We start from the raw sequence: 18,720 nt of genomic DNA on the forward strand, positions 1-18,720 counted from the left end.
GGTGGAAACGCTTGAGTATCCGTCTGACACCATTAATGCGCTGTATCAATCAGTGGGCGTGAAACGAATCGACCCCTTCAAAAAGTGAATCGCTGCATTAAAAGCCATCATTAAATACACCCTCACGCGCTCAAAGCCCGTGCCAGGAAACCGAGGAGTCAACTGGAGCCACTTGAACAAGCCTTGTTTCATTTTTCAAATAAACAAGGCTTGGGGGGTAAATGTTGCCCCTAATTTTTCCCAATATACGTGGACCAATCAGACAGGGACACGTGGGTCAAGCAATTCACAATATTCGCTAAGTCTTTATGCCATAAGGTAACGTCCCGGACGTAGGTCCCGGAGAAGGCACATGGAAGTCAATATGCTCCCGGAAGCTCATATAACGCTAAGGCATCTCCGCGAGGTGTCAGGTTTCTCCTGAGCAATCAAGTCGCATTAAATGCCGCATGGGAGGAAGCGTGTTGGGACTGCTACACGCAATAAAGTCTGACGGCACAACCTCCAACCAGCAGCGCCACAGTAATGATCATTTAAGTCTAGCGACGGCTACACTGTGAAGAGTCACGTCAATCAAAAGGCAATAAGGACATTCCACATAAAAACCCTACAGCACCTAGGGATTTGACCATGCATTACCCATGGTATATTCATTGGGAATACCCAACTTTATGGATACTTACAGATACACTTGTAAGGACAATTCTAGGGATTACCCCACCAAAAACACTATAAATACCCCCTCAAAGCTCATTAAATGGGATCGAGAATCTTGGGCTGCATATGAGCAAGTAGAGTAAATACTCACCAAGAACATTCTCTGTATTTATAAGGGTGAAATTCTCCCAAGTATATTCTCTGTATTAAATACATCCATAAATAACAAAGACTCGTGGACTAAGGCTCATTAACGCCTCAACCACGTAAAAATCCTTCTCTCACTTTCTTACAACTCGGTAATTTTATAATATTTTATTAGTTGCCGAAAATCTCGGTCAACAGTGCTCATTTGAGAGTGATCAAGTTTTCTATCAAAAAAGCACTTTGCTAGAAAACCCTAAAAGGCTTGATAAATCCCAAAGCTATTTCCATGAGAGTTCCCTTAGTGCTTAGAGATAGGGAAAATAAGCATTGACTGGTGCCCTATAAATAGTATTGATTTTTTATGATCATTATCAAAAATAAAAGAAGTGAGATTCCATATTAAATTGTACAAATAGCTTATGACACTTCATAAAGGGCACTAGTCACTATAAATACCTTTTAGCAATTCATTATAAAAGTAGATAATTGTCCCACCTAAATTTTATTTCTAGCTTCGTCCCTCATTAAGAATGAGATCTTTATGGGAAAAAAAAAAAGAGAGACTAATTAAGATTTTTGTCTCCTGAACTTTTTCAAGTCGTTAAAAATTCTCCTGAAGTATTGAGATTGTTGAATTAAAGAATTTTTATTTAATTTCATTCAATTTACTTAATTTGGTGATTGTCCATGTACTAAGTTGTGCTTCCAAATTTTAATATTTATAAAATCATACTATTTCAACTTTAACATATACTGAATTATGTTCACTAAATTTTCATCCACGTTAAATTTTTTTTTTAATAAAATTAAACAAAAATTCTTAAATCTAATTAATTTCAATAGTTTAACAAGAATTTTTAATAATTTAAAAAGTTTAATAAATATAATTTAATACATATTAAATTTAAAAATAAAAATATTAAATAATAATAATAATAATGAGATTTTTAAGAAAAGAAAAAGTGTGGAAGAATAGCACACACATCGAAACTAAAATAAAATTTGAGTTTGGTAAGTAAAAGAGGGTCATTGATTACGTATAAGATATGAAGTTTGTGTATACCCAAGACAGTAGGCCGTAGCTACTATGTGAGTAACAGGCCTAATAATAATATATTATTACAAAACAAATGTATTAAATTAATTAATTTGACTTCTTCTCACATATTTATTTATTTATTTATTTATAGGCCACGTAAGACTATGTAGTAGAATAGAACTGGGTCTCTCTTCTTCTTCTCTCTACTAGGCACAAGTTACGGTGAACTCTCGCCTCACGTGAGTACCTCATCATCCTCTCTCATATTTGTTATCTCTATGTTGTTTATATTTAGAAATTTCATTTATTATTCATAAAAAATCCTTTTTATAAAAATTACTTTCTTAATAAATTTATATCACTTTATTCTAATAATTTTATATTATACCCAAAAAATCATTTTTTTATTCTTATATATACCAAAATCATATTTTTTGAACTTTTAAAGTCCTTAAAAATACTCTCGAACTATTAAGATTGTTGAATTTAAAGATTTTTATCTAATTTTAATAAAAAAAGTCTAACATAGATGAAAGTTTAAGAAACATGATTTATTATATGTCAAAATTCGAGAGGTATGATTTAGTAGATATTAAAATCTGTAAAACATGGTTTATTACATAAACAATCACTGAAATAGTAAAATTGAATAAAATTAGACAAAACTCCTTAAATCTCACAATCTCAATAGTACATGGGAAATTTTTAACAACCAAAAAAAATCAGGGCGATGGTTTAGTACATAAACAACCACATGGATCTACCGAAAATAGACTATACTTTTACAATCATTTAACAAATATTTTAAAAATAAACTTACTTATTAACGAGTTCCGACTTTCATTTAAAATGTGGCGTAGTGAATGTTTGGGTTTCTATAGATAGACTATACTTTTATATTCATTTAACAAATATTTTAAAAATAAACTTACTTATTAATAAGTTCCGACTTTCATTTAAAATGTGACGTAGTGAACGTTTGGGTTTCTATAGATAGACTATACTTTTACATTCATTTAACAAATATTTTAAAAATAAACTTACTTATTAACGAGTTCCGACTTTCATTTAAAATGTGGCGTAGTGAACGTTTGGGTTTCTATGGAGGACGAGAGACGGAGGATGGGCTTTCAAGACAGAGGTTTGGGCTTCAATAGACGACCAAACAGGGTAGAGGGCAAGGACTCCTTTTGGCAGATGAGATGGATCTAGAGAGAGAAATAAAGGGAGGAGGAAGGCAGTAGTTCCTTTTGGTTGGGTTAATGAGAAAGCCGTAGAGAGAAAGAAATAAGTTTTTTAGATTTTTAAAATTTTTGAAATAAAATAATTAGAAAGAATTTTTTTTTGAATGTAATGTAAAATTATTAAAATAAAATAGTATAAATTTATTAGGGATATATTTTTTTTGTAATAAGATTTTTTTTTTGAGATAATAAATAAAATTTCTTCACTATATTAAGTTTGTTCCTTTTTTATGAGATTACTACTAAGAATACATATGTATATATTACTAATTACATAAGGGAAATTTCATTTTATACCCTTAATAATATATCTCATATCAAATTTTATACCCCTTACTAATTTATACAAAACAATTCCACTATTTTCAAATTCTACCCAAAATACCCCTTACATTTAATTTTCCCACTCTCTCTTTCCCACTCTCTCTTTCCCTCTCTCTCTGTCTTTCCCACTCTCTCTCCGACTTTTCCTCTTCGTCCCTGCCCAAAAACAAAACAACCGAACAACCAAATCGAACCCGACGACGACGACCACGCATACGCCGAACCCAACAACCCTCTTCTTCCCACTCGATTTTCCCCTCTCTCTCTATCTATCTCGGTCTTGAATTCGACCCGTGCTCGTGGAAACCACCACGAACAGTCGCCAACACAGGCCATCGCCAGTACCCGTGCTCGTCGAAACCCAACACAGGCCATCGCCACCACAACCACGGACCGTCGCCACCACCACAAAGCTCAGTCAAAGGTAAGTTTTTCTTTTTCAAAAAAAAATTAATTTTTTAATAGATTTGGATGTGAAATATTGCATGTTGTTGAAATTAGTGGAATTTTTGTATATTTTGTGCTCTTTCTTGTGGTAGGTTGTATATGTTGGATATGTTTCAATGGTGTTTGTGTGTTTTTACATCGTTATCGATGAAATGTCGATAGGATATCGATAGGATATCGATATATATAGGTTTCTGTTTATGTGTTTGAACATTGTTGTCGACAGGTTGTCGATGGTTTACCTTTGTTTGATGTTATGTAGTTTTGCCATGTGATGTCGATAATTTGTCGACTATTTGTCGATAGTTTGTCGATAATAAGTTGTAGTTGATTCTTTTGGTAGTTTGCTATTAGAATGTCGACAATTTGTCGACAGTATGTCGATAGGTTGTCGATAATAAGTTGTAGTTGATTATTGTGGTAGTTTACTGTAGAATGTCGACATTTTGTCGATAGGGAAGTTAGAGTTGATTCTGTTGGTAGTTAATTGGTACAATGTCGACGATTTGTCGACTGTATGTCGATTGTATGTCGACCAGTTATGAATGTTTGATAATGTCGACAGAATGTCGACATGATGTCGATGCTATGTCAACATTTCTTAACTTTTTTGACATTTAAATTTGTTTGGTCTTTGATTTTTCAGATGGCTCCCAGACTCATTATTCCAGCACCCGAGCATTTCACTGGCCGCGTCACATATAGGGGCACTAGAATTTTTGCAAAAATAAAAGCTCGGTTTGAGGAGTTCAACCTTAATAACACGGCGAAGGAAAGCCGTTTCGGGAGCTTCTGGAATCCCGTACCACTGACATTCTCCTCGGTGTTATTTCACCAGCTGATGCTCCACAAAATGAAAGTGGATGCTCAAGAGGAGTTGAGGATGAGGTTTTATGTTGGTCGGAAGGAGGTCCGATTCGGGGTGCTGGAGTTTGCACTCATTACGGGTTTGGACTTCTCCTCGGGGCCAACAGAAGAGGAGAAGGCTGCGCAGGTCGCGCGCTCGGGGTCAGACCGATTGATCAACAAATATTTCAACCGGTCTGATAGTGTGAAGACAGAAGCACTCCAACTTTAGTTCACAAACTGCCAGAACCCGGAAGACTTGTACAAGCTCGGCTTGTGCTTGTTTGTGGAGTCAGTGCTTCTGGGCCGCGAGGCCAACGCGCTGATCACGCCTCACATACTTAGATATGTGGAAGACCTCGAGTTCTTCTTCCGGATTCCTTGGGGGAAGCACTCATTCGCCAGAATCATGCACTCGCTTCAGAAAGACATGTTGAAACAGAAGGCCAACTACGAGAAGAAGCTGAGTTCGGATGTTCAGCACGAGTGCAAATACACAGCATATGGCTTCGCACCTGCAGTCCAATATTGGGCGTACGAGGCCATTTTGGAGGTTGGCAAGAGGTATGGCACGAACCACGGGATTCGGTTTCCCAGGATGCTTAGCTGGACGAGCAAAGGCGACATTGGGAAGAAAGACGTCAGCGCATTATTTTCTAGACGGGTATGATTTTCACTTATGTTCTGAATAATTATTTAACATAAATGCTTGTAATAAATGCTAAATGGTTTTATTTTGATATTTTTTAAACCATAAACAGAATCTGGAAGTGGTGAAGGGGCTACTTCCACGGACAGAGGAGGAGGCGTTTGTGAGGACAATATCTTACGATGGTGTGGAGAACCTGGTTGATGATGTTGTGGATGACACAGAGGCTGAGGCAGGTAGTCAGGTACCAGAGACTCAGGTCCCAGACACTCAGGAAAGAGACACTCAGGTACCAATTTTTGGAACTTTTTTTTATGTCTTTATTTTTTATTATTTTTTTTATATAGTGGAGGGTATATCGTATGCTTACCGTATTTTTTTGATATATATTTTTTCAGGCCACTGGTTCAGAACCTCAGCCCAGTGCACCATCTTCATCAGGCGTTCGGGGTGCCGAGTACACTGATTTAGTGGCTCGGTTGGATAGGATCGAGGCTGACACTCAGGGTCTGTATGCTGCTCATGTCGAGCTGAAGAAGGCATACGAGACCAGCCATGTAGAGTTGAAGGGTGGTCAGAACGTAATTATGGAGCAGCTCAGACACATATTGGCCATGTTGAATCGTCCGCCAACGACAGCTTCAGCACCGGAGGCCCCAGCAGATCCATCTACCCCACCACCAGCTGCTTCACCCCCAGTAGAAGAGGATGAGGTCTTCCCCGACGATTACGATCCTTATGAGGGAGCTCCAGCGACTCCGATCGAGGCACAACCTCTTATCCATGTACATGACACCGAGTCGCGGGGGTGAGATTCCGTCCATAGAGGCACAACCTGCAGTGGTTAAGAGTCGGAAGAGGAAGAGAAAGCCTCCTGTATGGTTCGGTGACTATACGGAGATGAAGAGGAGACATAGGCCATCTTCGACTTTTGATCCCCTGGAGCCACCGGATGAGAAATTGTTAACCACTTTCCGAAAGTGGTGTGTTGGACTCATTCCGAACCACCGACTTCGGGATTTGAGAAGTGGTGATTACGGTCCAGGATTCTTTTGTCTCGGTTGTAACTGTCAACGTCAAGCTGCTATTTGCTTTGTAGATCCAATTATAATTCTCACATAACCAAACACCATCGTACGATACAACAAGGAACACTTTGTCTCCTGCAATTGCAAACCAAAAAAACAAGGTGAGTAAAGGAAAAAACACCCAAAAAAAATAAAAATCGACATCCCATCGATATCAATAGACATAATGTCGAGAAGCACAACATCAGAAATTAGGGCACTGAATGTCGACATTGTGTCGACATATTATCGACATACAATCGACAACAACAACAACCATGCTCGTCATCGACATAATATCGACATACCATCGACATTCAATCGACAATTAAAAACGGTTGCACATTTAATGTTAATAAATTTTACCTACGTTCCCAACAACCCTTCCCAACTGAAACGTTGCATGTCAGACACGTGTCCTATCGACAACATATCGACATGAAGTCGACATGTCGTCGACAAATGTGTTAGCAGTGACACTTAATTGGCATGTTGTCGACATGATGTCGACATAGTATCGACATTCAGTCGACAAATACGCCATTTCATGCGTTTTCCCTGTACAGTTACGCATTTAATGACCATTAAATTTTCATACATTCCCAACATTTTCTTGCTCTATAAAAGCAAAGGGAAATCTTATTCATAAGTGCTCTTGTATTCTACCTATCTCTTACTCTTAAAAATTTCTCTTATTCTCTTAAGTTTGAAATATGGCCCCAAGAAAGAACGGCAAATTCCCCATCCTAACTCCTGAAGAGCTGAAGCAGGAGCCTGATGTTGGCATAATTAGTCCTGCAATGCAGAAAGTTTTGGACGCCGCTCGAGCTTTCGAAAGAGAACGAAATGGTAACGAGTTCAGGTTCATGCAACTTGAAAGAGAATTTTGCAAAACTGGTGTATGGCCGGCTCCACCACCTGGGTTCCCCGAAGGATGCCGTCGTTGCAAACTGGGCATCTTCAACGGTAAACCGGTGAAGCCTGGAACATTATGCAAGTATTGCAAGGCTCACCCACAAGCCAAAGAATTTAAAAAAAAATAATTTCTTATGTTATGGTTTGTGGTGAGTTTTATTTAATGTTTGTTTTTTTTTATGAACTTTTATTTTCTGTTTTTTTTTTTTATGTTTTTTTATGTTATTTTTAATGAACTTTATTTTATGTTAATGTTATGTTATGATGTCGACAAAATATCGACAACTTCTTAAAAAAAGAAAAATGCTTGTTGTCGACATTCTGTCGACAAAAAAGTCGACAAATAGTTAATACCATGTTGGTTGCATGATGTCGACAACATGTCGACATAACGTCGATAATGGTCGTCACTGACCTTTCCTTTGTAATCATCGACAAAACATCGACATATCATCGACATATCATCGATAACACTGGAAAACCCAGAAATCGACTGAAAACCAGATACGCAGGATCTCAACAATTTCAGACCAAAAAACAGCAGTTCCAACAATAAACACACGTATAACAATTTTAAACTACATAAAGTCAAACAAAATGCTTAAAATACAACTTACCCATTATAATGGTGTAAGATTCTTGAGTGATGTTGTATTGTGCTTCGGTTTTCCACCAACACCCACCGAGAAAACAACCATTCAACAGCAAATAAAGAGAGTGGGACGGATAGAGGGAAATTTTTTCATAAATTTTTCAATTTTTTTCTAGAGAGAGAGAGTGGTGCACGAGAGAGAGGGAAGAGGGAAGAGAGAGAGAGAGAAATACCACTTTCAGATTTTAGCTTTTTTTTTTTTTTTTAAAAAAAAAGGGTAAAATGGGAAGTTCATGTAATTAATGGACTAAATTTGTACAAATTAAGGAAGGGTATAAATTTTGATATGGCTTGTATTATTAGGGTCAAAAATTGAAATTTCCCTTACATAATAACCAACTAAGAATTAGAGATTCTACTCAAATCCTCAACCTTGGTCTTTTACCTCCAAAGAAAATCAAATTCAAGAACTAAGACACAATCAATCAATTACATATTATTAAATTTAAGACAATATTTTGTTCCAAAGTTATTGGTTCAACTTCAACTAGTCAAAATCCAAACAAAATCAATAAAATAAAATCACATTGATCTTGCCATCTTTTGTTGATAAATGATATCATGCCATATTATTCACCAGAGTGTTTACTGCAACTCCTCCAATGCTTCCCTAAACACCAAAACAAAGTTCAACAAATTCACTCACTCCTTATCATAAATGGTCATCTTTTTCTCTCCAAAACCAATCATCACTTCAACTCAAAATGGAAAATTACTCTTCTTTACAATGCTTTGATCAGAGCCCATTTGAGTTTTGGGCAAACTCACAACTCCTTAATCCTCTTTACCCAAATGCTTTTCCACCAAACTCAACCCAATAGTCACACTTTTCCTTCTCTTGTCAAAGCTGCTTCTTTATGTTCCTTGCCTTGTATGGGAAAAGCCCTCCATGCCCAAGCTTACAAGCGTGGGACTATGTATGATCCATTTGTCCCAACATCGTTTGTGAGTTTTTATGCAGATTATGGTGAACTAAGTTATGTACGCAAGGTGTTTGATGAAATGTCTGAACCGTGCATTGTTGGGTGCAATGCTATGATTGATGCTTATTGCAAGAATGGGGATATGGGTTCTGCTATTTCCCTCTTTGAACGCATGTCTGAAAGGGATGTGGTTTCGTGGACGAGTGTTGTTAACGGGTTTAGAATTAATCAGCAGTTTCATGAGGGGATTCGATTTTTCAAGAAGATGATTAGTTGCTCGGTGAAACCGAATGAAGCCACGTATGTTAGTTTGTTTTCTTTGTGTTCAACCTTGAATGGTTGGGGAGCTCTTTATCTGGGAAAGGAAATACATGGTCATGTAGTAAGGAATGAGATTGAGTTGACTGTGTTCATGGGCACTTCACTGATAGATTTTTATGGCAAGTGTGGTTTACTTAATGCTGCAACTAATGTATTTAATCAAATGACAGTTAAGAAGATTTGCACTTGGAATGCAATGATTTCTGCTCTTTCTACCAATGGTCAGGTGAAAGAAGCTTTGGACTTGTTTCAGAATTTGGAGAAGGAAGGATTTACACCAAATTGTGTAACTTTTGTTACGATTCTCGCTGCTTGCGCTCGAGGTAAATTTGTGGAGTATGGCTTGAAGGTGTTTCAATCAATGTCAGCTGACTTTGGAGTTGTGCCAGTTATGGAACACTATGGATGCATTGTTGATCTCTTGTGTAAAGCAGGACTTTTGAGGGAGGCAACTATGTTTGTAAAAAATATGCCTTTTGAACCAGATGCTTCTGTTTTGGGGGCTCTTTTTGGAGCTTATACTATTCATGGAATCAGTGAGTTGGAAAATGATGTACAAAAAAGATTGCTTTGTATGCAGCCACAACAACATTCTGAACCATACATAAATTTGTCAAATATAAATGCTAATATGCAGAAATGGGATCATGCTGCTGGTTTTAGAAGAATGATGTTACATGCTAGTATTCAAAAAATTCCAGCAGTTAGTGTGATTGTTTGAAATTGATTATTTTTTAGTTAGATTGTGGTAAATATCATGCAATTTCAAGCTCAGGATATTTGTTATTGAGCTTCATTGTATTTTTTATATATGAAAAAAAAAGGAATTGAGAAATTGTTTTGTTTTCTTTGGTTATCTCAATGTAGAGGGTCCATTCATGGCCATGGCAAAAAAGTTGCAGATCTCTATTGATAAATGATGGCAGAAGGACTTGAGCCAAATGAAACCTCATTTCGTAGCATGGAAAGAGACCACAAACTCAGGCCTATTGATAACCACTATGCCAGCTTCGTCGATCTTCTAAGCCGAGCCAAGCCGTTCGTTTTGAAGAAGCTGAGACATTGGTTAAACAAGTGGCTTTTGAACCTGTAAGTTATTTTTTTTACCAATAATCATTACGACTGGCTATTGCATTTGGGCTTTTAAGCACACCAGGAGCTGGAAGTTCAACTAGGATTACCAAGAACTGATTGTCAATGGGAGTTGCTCTTGTAATGATTATTTATTGGGATATTGTTTTCTGTTGACTTCTCTTATCATAAAAATCCAACAAAGCTTATATACATGTAGATAATCATTAGCCCATAATTTAGTTACCTGTATAGAAATAAGACAAATGTCAAATATTTCTACTAACTGACTTTCAATACTCCTATTTTTGTCTTTTCATTGGTCAAAGATGTTCAAGTCAATTTAACAAGTCAATCTCAAAAGTTTCTTTAGAGCTAAAAAGAGTGATTATAGTCAATCTTAAGTTTATATTACAAAAAGAAAAACCAGACTCAGTAGACTTGGTTTTTCCTAAAGTCCATACTCGATTCCAAACTGCTCAACAAATAGATAAACTAGCTAGAATCTACACTCGAATCTCCATATGATGTTCAACAATCTGTAAGATCATATAATCATATGATATTTGTTTTCTATGCTAGAAAAGAGTCTATCATAGTTAATGGCCATAAAATCACATGGAACACACGTATGAGCAGTTACCATGTTCTATACTCGCTTGAGTATCCACAATCACTGTCATCATTGAAACCCAAGACGGGATTGGAACAAGCAAAGGATAAAGCATGGCCTTCCCCGAGAAACCCGTGATCAGGATCAACAATAAATCCACACCCTTCAAGTGAATCTTGAGGTAGCCGTATAACTTTAATCTGCTCAGTACACCTTTTTGCCAACTTTCCTTTGAAATTGATATTGAGACATTGACGCAGGTCAAGTGATTCGAGATGAGGACAGCCATCAAGAATGGCTTCTAAGCCTTTGTTGGTCATTGAGTTTCCGATGAGCTGAAGGTGGCGTAATTTTGGGAAGTTTTCGCCAATGATGAACACATCCCAGTTAACATCTTCCTCTTCATCAGGATCTATGTCTGTGAGTCTATAAGCTTGAGTGTTCAATTTCAAAGTTTTGAAATGAGGGCAACAGCGCCCCAATACTTTAAGAGGATTTTCTGAAAATGAGCATAGAGTCAGATCAAGCTCCTCCAACAATGGAAGCTTTTCAATAGCATCAATCAAGCCCTCATCTGAGACATTATAACAAGAAGCAAGTCGAAGGCGTTTGATCTGACTTGAGCTGTTGAAAAGTTGTAAAGGGAATAAAAGTAAGCACTAATCAAAATTCAGAAAAATGGAAACTTCTGCACTAAATTTCATTATTTGCTATTCAAATATAGAAATGAAAGCTTCAATGCTCATCAAGGACAACACAAAAATCAAAACACTCCAGAAACTTTTTCTAAGATTCTTGATTGAACTAATCAAGTGGAGAATCATCACCAAATTGATTTCGTAAATTTCATGAATTGACAGAAAAGGGAATACCTAGCAGTGATATAGTGAAGAAGCTCATCAGTTCCAAAGTACTCGATGTTAATATCAAGGAGTTGGCCATAGCTGCGATCAACAACATCGCAACACATCTGTTCGAGGTCCAAATCCGAATCAGGATCGCCGTCGTTACGCATATCGATGGTTCGCCACATGAGAGGGTCTTTACAGATATCAAGCCACGATTTGCAGACCATCTGAACACTGGTCATGATTTCGATCGCGCCCAGCCGAAAAAGAATCGACGCAGTCAAGTCCCGCGGCAACTTCAGCCAGTTGGGCGAGCGTAGTTTTTTGGGTGAGCAAGGCATTGTGAGTGTGGTTGAGGAAGAAGACGCCATTGGCGATGGAGAAGAAAATTTGAATTGGAAATGAGATTTTTTTGATTACAGAGAGAAGAAGAAGAAGAAGAAGAGAACAGTGATAGTAAAAAGGTTCAAACTTTTGGACGATCAACGTATCATATACTGGTAGGTCCACGTGTCAAGCTTTTCCACTTGTCCAACTTTCCACGTGTTCTACTGTTGTTTTTCTGTCTGATCCACGTGTTAGATTATCATTGGCAGAAAAATTGAGAAAGAAGCCTCAAAATTTTGAAAATTAGAAAATGTGGATTTTATGAGTTTTGACTCTTTTCTAAAAAAAAAAAAAAAAAATTTATGGCATGTTAGGAAGACATGTTTGGATATCAATCATAATTATATTTGAATTTTTAATGTTTTGGTTTAGCAAAATAATTAGGGTGTGTTAAAAAATGAGCATTGTTATATTAGGTACTAGTAGTGCCTAGCACTTTCTTGACATGTTACGTTGCAATTGGCTAGCGATACTCCCTAAAAGTTATCATATTAAATTATATGGGACCCGATACTTAGTTGAACCAATAACGATACTGACACGTAGGAAGGTATTAGGCACCACTAGTGCTCTTTAGCATTTTTCTTTAGAAATATGTGTGTAATTACTATTAGGTTATGCAGTTTAGTAATTATATTATATTTTAAAATATAAAGTGTATTTAAATATAATGTGGTACATATGAATTCTTAATAGTTTGTGATAACTTTACTTTTGGCCAATAATACTGAGTTTAGAAAGCGATTAAAAATTGATCAAATCCAATGAGAATATATCTAATTAAAACATAAATTAAGAACACCAGATTTTATAGAGGTCAGCCTCATTTATTTGGTAATAGCTTACTCTTTTTTCTGATTATATTTGACTTGTGAGAAGAGAAGCAAGTGCAGCTTGATCTCTCTTGAAAGCTTTTACAAATATTTAAGCAACATAATAGCTCTCTTGAAAGTATATTTCGGATCCCTTAATAATGGTATGGCTCGATTATTTAAAGGGAATAATTACAATAGAAAATAGTTTCCAAAAAGTTGTCAAGCCATAAAAATAGAAAGTTAATGACTTTCCTAAACTGTGACAAATATTTTTATATATATGAAAATTCTCTCAATAGGGATTTGATTATATGCGAAATGGGAAACTTCATTTAATGAATTCTCTTCATGCGTTTTCCTCTGGTTAGATCGTGTGAACTACTGGCTCTTTTATCCCCTCCAACTTAACTTTGTTCATTCCGTACAACAAGTTTTACTTTGCTTATTTATTATTGCATCTGGCAAGTTGTTTATTCTGTACGGGCACTTGGAAGACCATCTGCCCAGGTATTGGAACCATGATACGTGTCACCCAAAAGATGTGCCACATCAACCAGGCAAGATTCGGGATAACATTTTCTCCCCAAGTTTGCGTGGGAACTTTCTGGTTGATGCGTGGACTTGCTCGGCTCGCGTATTAGGTAGATGCGATGACACGTGTTAGATGGATAAGCATGGCGAACAGGTTCGTCACTTCAAATCTTTAGAGCATCTTTTCAAATATTTGATGCATTTAATGCTCTAATATAGACAATCGTGCCTTAGGGGCATGCACTGACGACTATGCTTATTATAAGTACTCATTGTAAATTTTTTTTGGGAAACAAGCATTTGGTTTGGGTACCCAAATTATGGTTATACCCCCTGAAGCTCTAATAAATAGAGAAAAAGAGGTTCATTTGATATTCTTTATATCTTAGCCCCTTAAATACCAGAAAGATTTTGCATTTCCTATGATTTGAAGAGCGCATTTGGAGACTTCAAGCACTCAATCTTTGACTTGAATCTCGGCTTTGCACATTCCAACCAGCAACTCCAATAGTGAGTAACTATCATATTTCTTCATGCATTTTCTCTTTACTTCCTTACATTCAATTTTCCATGTTTTCTAGAAAAACCTAGATTTTTTCCATTGATGTTCTTCACAGTTTGAATTTACTCTGATTATTGTGGTTGAATATGCTCGTGTAGGACTTAATTGCTAACTTATCGAACATTTATAAAGTTTTTCCTGAGAGAATTTGTTGGATGGAGGCTTGTACGTCGTTTCAACAAATTCTGGGTTTTTATCCAATCTTTGAATATCTTTGTATCAAGTTCTTTGTCATTTGGATAGAGTTCTTTCAATTGATCCGGGTTTTTTTGGACGAAATAAACAAATTTTTTCCATTTAGACTCTTCACTTTTTTCGGTACTTACCTCCCCTTCTTCTTTTGTAGATGAATTTGGGTGACTATTGGGGAGGTAAAAACTGTATTGACAATGACCTATTACAACTACTCTTCGAGGATCAACCAAAGGTCTGTGCAAAGTCTCATTCTTCTGACGGTAACTCCTCCTTTAGCTTCGAAGAGTGGGAAGTATCAAGTGACGACTCTAAGCGTACTATAGTACTCATCCAGCATCATTTTTATCTGGATTAGATCAGAGTCAGTGTGTACGGGAGATTCGTCTGGGAATACAACAGAGGTTTGAGGTGATATTTGCCTTCTAACTGGATGTACATTGTCCGTACAAGGGTTCCAAACACTCTACTGGAGGTGAATCCTGAACCTTCACTCCGATCGAGGGTTGAGGCAGAAATTACTATCACTGTCGCAGATCACCCTCCATCAAGCTATCCATTTCGCTCAAGAAAAGTGGCTTGTACCAAAAAAACTGTCCAAAAAATTAGCCCGAGAGATTGGGACTTCGTCCACTTAATGGCCAGGCAACACGACTTGGGAAGGGAAAACTCTGAGGGGGAAGATGTCCTGCCTGTAGGGGACCCAAAAGTCTAAGAAATCGAAGAGCAAGGCGAAAATGATAGGTATGCCTTCATGCCTTTCAAAGGTGCCAGTTAATATTTAGAAGACGGACAACCTTTTGACTTTTGGGGCCATTTTTTAGTCCTAGGTATTGATTACACGGATGAAGAGTTCAACGAGGCTGAACCATTCGAGCATCAGGAGGTGGAAGGCTCAATGTGGATTTCTCCGCCATTCAAACTGACAGAGAGGTGCCTTCAGAATTCAAACAAAAAGGGCTTCTTAGCCACGTGCATGTATGTCTCCCCTTTGAGGGGCAATTTGCCAATGATCTGGGAAAAGGGATGTGTGTGTGGTCCGGTCCTCATGCTGAGCACAGTGCCTTCTTTGCACTTCATGAAGCTGGCTAATTGCTACAGAATTTCCCTGATGCAATTCACGGGGAAAGGGAATTAAACACTTGGTCGTGATGTTTGTACTGTATGCGTAGAAAGGATTGGAGGAACATTTTGCTCATGACATAAACTGGTTCTTTGAACTGAAGTCTTCCTTGCATCACGAACGCTCGGGATAGTTTTACTTTGCACAGTTGGAGTGTTCATGGATAATCGGCACAAACAAGAAGTTTGTAAATAAAATTGGTGGTTTCCTCCGAGATTATTACATAGTCACCGAGGTGAAGACTAACTTTATAGCCTTTAACATGCTAAAACTTACATCCAGTCCGCTTTTACACTCGGCCTTAAGGACAGGGTCCAGGCCATTTTTAAACTTGTTTGATTTTGCTCAGCATATTGTCTTGTTAACATCCCCTAAGAATTTACTCAAGTATGGACTTTATCTGAGCTCGAATAGTCTGTTCCTCAAGAAGTCATTAGCATTGGTCAAACCAACCTCTCCCAAGAAGAAAAAGACCAAAGCCAACAAGGTCAAGGCTTCGTTTGTGGAAGAACCCATTCGTCTTAGGGATTCTGAGAAAGAAACTATTTTTAGGGTTGTTTAGCATGTTGAAGGGAAAGTAAAGGAAATCCTTGAATAAATTAAAGTAGAATCCTCTAATGATGATGCTCTTTCAATCCTTTTCTGGGAGGGTGCTCCTCCAGAAGTTCAAGGTAGCACTATTAATAGGTTGTGTGCCATTTTATAATCTTGACCAAGATTTTAACCAAGTTTTCCCTCTTTTTTTATGTAGAGATGTCAAGCAAACTGAAGTCTTTATACAAAAGGAAGTTGGGTGGTACCTCAGACAAGGAAAGCCCAAGTAAAGTGCAAAAAACTAACCCAAGGTCTCTCCTGGAGAAGAAGTGGTATTCATCAACTCCGAGCAAGAGATGGTCAAAACCAAATCCTTAGCGACCAAAATCTCGAAGGGTATGCTCCTCGCTCCTTTCCCGTCAACTCAAAAATTAAAGGATTTGGCTGTGGCCACGGTTTCCTTAGAGTTGAATCATGCTGAAGACATTTGCAACAACTATCATGAAAGGTACCGTGCGGAGGCCGGGGAAATGCTGGGTGGAGCAAACATTCTTCCAACTGACAACCTAATGTGCAGTTTGCTTAAGGAATGTAACAATATGTTGTTGTTTACCTTCCGTATTTTATGTTTGGCCAATTCATTTCGTGTCTTCTTTCTGACTTGGCTCTATTTTCTTTCAGGTGAACTTGTAGGCGAGCTATATCTATTCGAGGACTAAGGCCATGGCTAAGCAATCTGTTACAAACTAAGTTGAGTTTGACAAGGTTCAAAAGGCAATGGCTGAGAAGGAGACAACCCTGAAGTAAGCCAACAAAGATTTGTTCGAGCAAAAGAAGAAGGTCGAAAAGTTAACCCAATAGATAGCTAACACTCTATCAACCATCCAGCTGGAAATAAACCTTGAGGAGGTTACCAAGGCCAAAAATGAGCTAAAGAATGAAAAGGAAGTCAAAAAAACATGAAAAGCGAATTTGCGAGCTAGAAATTGCCCAAGTTGCAGTTGACAAAGAAATTGATAGTCTTGTATCTACTGACACAAAGGTTTTCTATGAGTTTTGGACAGCTAATCCCAAAGCTAACTTTGATCATCTAAAATATGACAAGGAGTTCATGTTTGCTCGAGTAGAAGAGATAAAAGCTCAACATGCCAAATAAGCATACTGTGCCTCCCAACTCTTTTGTGGCCGACCAGAATGCTGCCATAGCATTCTCAACTTATTGACTCTAATGGATTTCTAATCCATCTTTTTTTAGTTTTTTCTTTAAAAAAATAGTTTTGCGGCCTTTGTGGCCTTTATTTTTCAGACAAACACCGACCAAGCAGTCTTTTTCCTTAGTTTCTTCTTAAGACAAATGGCTGGCAATGCAGCTTTTAACCCCAGACTTAATTCATGACTTTTTGCCTTGCTTTTTAATTTGAAATTCTTTAATTTTCTTCAAATTTTCATTGTTACTTTTCAATGTTGTAAGGATATAAGTGCCCCAAGTGTCTGAGCAGACTTTTAACTCTTGCTCACTTCTAATTCATTTTTGCCTCATTTTTTATGTTTTTTTTGTTTGGTATTTCTCTTTTGGGTGGACCTCCCTGTATGCCTGTTTTAAGTAATTTTGTATTTATTGAAATTAGTCAAAATATATTTTTATTTTCTCGGTGTTCCGCTAGTTCCTTGTCATGATAAATATCTCGGATTGCCTTGCTTTGTGGGTAAAATTAAGAGTGGCATGTTTCAATCTATTAAAGATAAGATTTGGAACACGTTTTTTGGCTGAAAATCGAAGCTTTTCTCTTTTGGAGATCGTGAAGTGTTGTTAAAATTGGTTATTCAAGTCATTCCTTCCTATGCCATGAGCTTGTTTCATCTACTAGTTGGTATTGTCAATGAGATTCACCAAATGTGTGCAACTTTCTGGTGGGGGGATGATAGTAAGAAAAAGATGCATTGGTGTATGTGGCTTCGACTCTGTTGGCATAAGAATGGTGGCGGTATTGGCTTTCGGGACATGTTTTTATTTAATCAGTCTCTCCTGGCCAAACAAGCAGCTCAGTTGTATAATTCGTCTGATTCCCTGGCTACTAGGGTAATGAAGGGTTTCTACTTTAGCAATGGTTCTCTATTGAGTGCTGAAGTGACAAAGCGTGCGTCTTTTCTTTGGCAAAGTATCTTATGGGGTCGGGATCTCTAGAAGAAATGATGTCGTTAGCTTATAGGCTTAGGAGAGTCTATCAAAATTTGTGAACATGTGTGGATCCCCAAGGATCATGTGGGTTTGTCTTACTCCTTCTCGGGTGGGTCAAGCTTTCAAATGGTTAGTGGTCTCAAATTTGATTCTGGAAGATGGAATTCCTCTCTAGTTGAGGAGTTGTTCGATAAGGTGGAGGCTAGTGCCAGTTTGTCTATCCTGTGCTTGTTGTGGTATTTTTGCACACACAAGTGTACGTATCGTAACTAGTAGTAAACTCACTAAGAGTGAGGTCGATCCCACGAGAATTGAGTTAAGTACTTTAAAATTAAACTTTTACTTCTATTTGGTTGAATAAAAATTAATAGAGAAAATTAAAATAATAAAACTAGTGGAAGTAGGAAGCAAATAAATAAATAAAGGAAATTAACAGTTAAAAAAACTAGGGCTTCGATTTCAATTGTTTCTATTGATTATGGCCTAATATGATTATCTTCCTATTATCAATTTCTATGCAATAGCAGATTTACTAAGGTAATTTATAGTCTTCTCAGATATATAAATCTCAATTACATGCAAACTTTCTACTCTCATGATAAATTTAACATGGAACAGGCATTAAACACAGAAA

The 18,720-nt window shown here is 37.3% G+C and overlaps 4 protein-coding genes across 4 annotated transcripts; 3 read left to right on the plus strand and 1 right to left on the minus strand.

The window, feature by feature from the left end:
• The first annotated feature begins 3,648 nt into the window (after positions 1-3,648).
• LOC133039905 (uncharacterized) lies at positions 3,649-5,513 on the plus strand. Its single transcript, XM_061119013.1, has 2 exons — positions 3,649-3,835; positions 4,505-5,513. Exon 2 carries the CDS (start codon positions 4,505-4,507, stop codon positions 4,934-4,936), a length of 432 nt encoding a protein of 143 aa, XP_060974996.1. The 5' UTR covers positions 3,649-3,835; the 3' UTR covers positions 4,937-5,513.
• On the plus strand, positions 5,052-6,401 carry LOC133039765 (uncharacterized). The gene is made up of 3 exons (XM_061118711.1): positions 5,052-5,067; positions 5,503-5,642; positions 5,752-6,401. The coding sequence occupies exons 1-3, from the start codon at positions 5,052-5,054 to the stop codon at positions 6,163-6,165; spliced, it is 570 nt and encodes a 189-aa protein (XP_060974694.1). The 3' UTR covers positions 6,166-6,401.
• Positions 6,402-7,898: 1,497 nt separating this feature from the next.
• LOC115697998 (putative pentatricopeptide repeat-containing protein At1g10330) lies at positions 7,899-10,601 on the plus strand. Its single transcript, XM_061119014.1, has one exon. The coding sequence runs from the start codon at positions 8,549-8,551 to the stop codon at positions 9,950-9,952; it is 1,404 nt and encodes a 467-aa protein (XP_060974997.1). The 5' UTR covers positions 7,899-8,548; the 3' UTR covers positions 9,953-10,601.
• Positions 10,602-10,666: 65 nt separating this feature from the next.
• LOC115698001 (putative F-box/LRR-repeat protein 23) lies at positions 10,667-12,232 on the minus strand. Its single transcript, XM_030625176.2, has 2 exons — positions 11,788-12,232; positions 10,667-11,539 (listed from the first exon to the last, which is right to left on the minus strand). The coding sequence occupies exons 1-2, from the start codon at positions 12,132-12,134 to the stop codon at positions 10,942-10,944; spliced, it is 945 nt and encodes a 314-aa protein (XP_030481036.1). The 5' UTR covers positions 12,135-12,232; the 3' UTR covers positions 10,667-10,941.
• Positions 12,233-18,720: the final 6,488 nt, after the last annotated feature.

Source organism: Cannabis sativa, chromosome 7, assembly GCF_029168945.1.
Source record: "Cannabis sativa cultivar Pink pepper isolate KNU-18-1 chromosome 7, ASM2916894v1, whole genome shotgun sequence".
NCBI lineage: Eukaryota > Viridiplantae > Streptophyta > Magnoliopsida > Rosales > Cannabaceae > Cannabis > Cannabis sativa.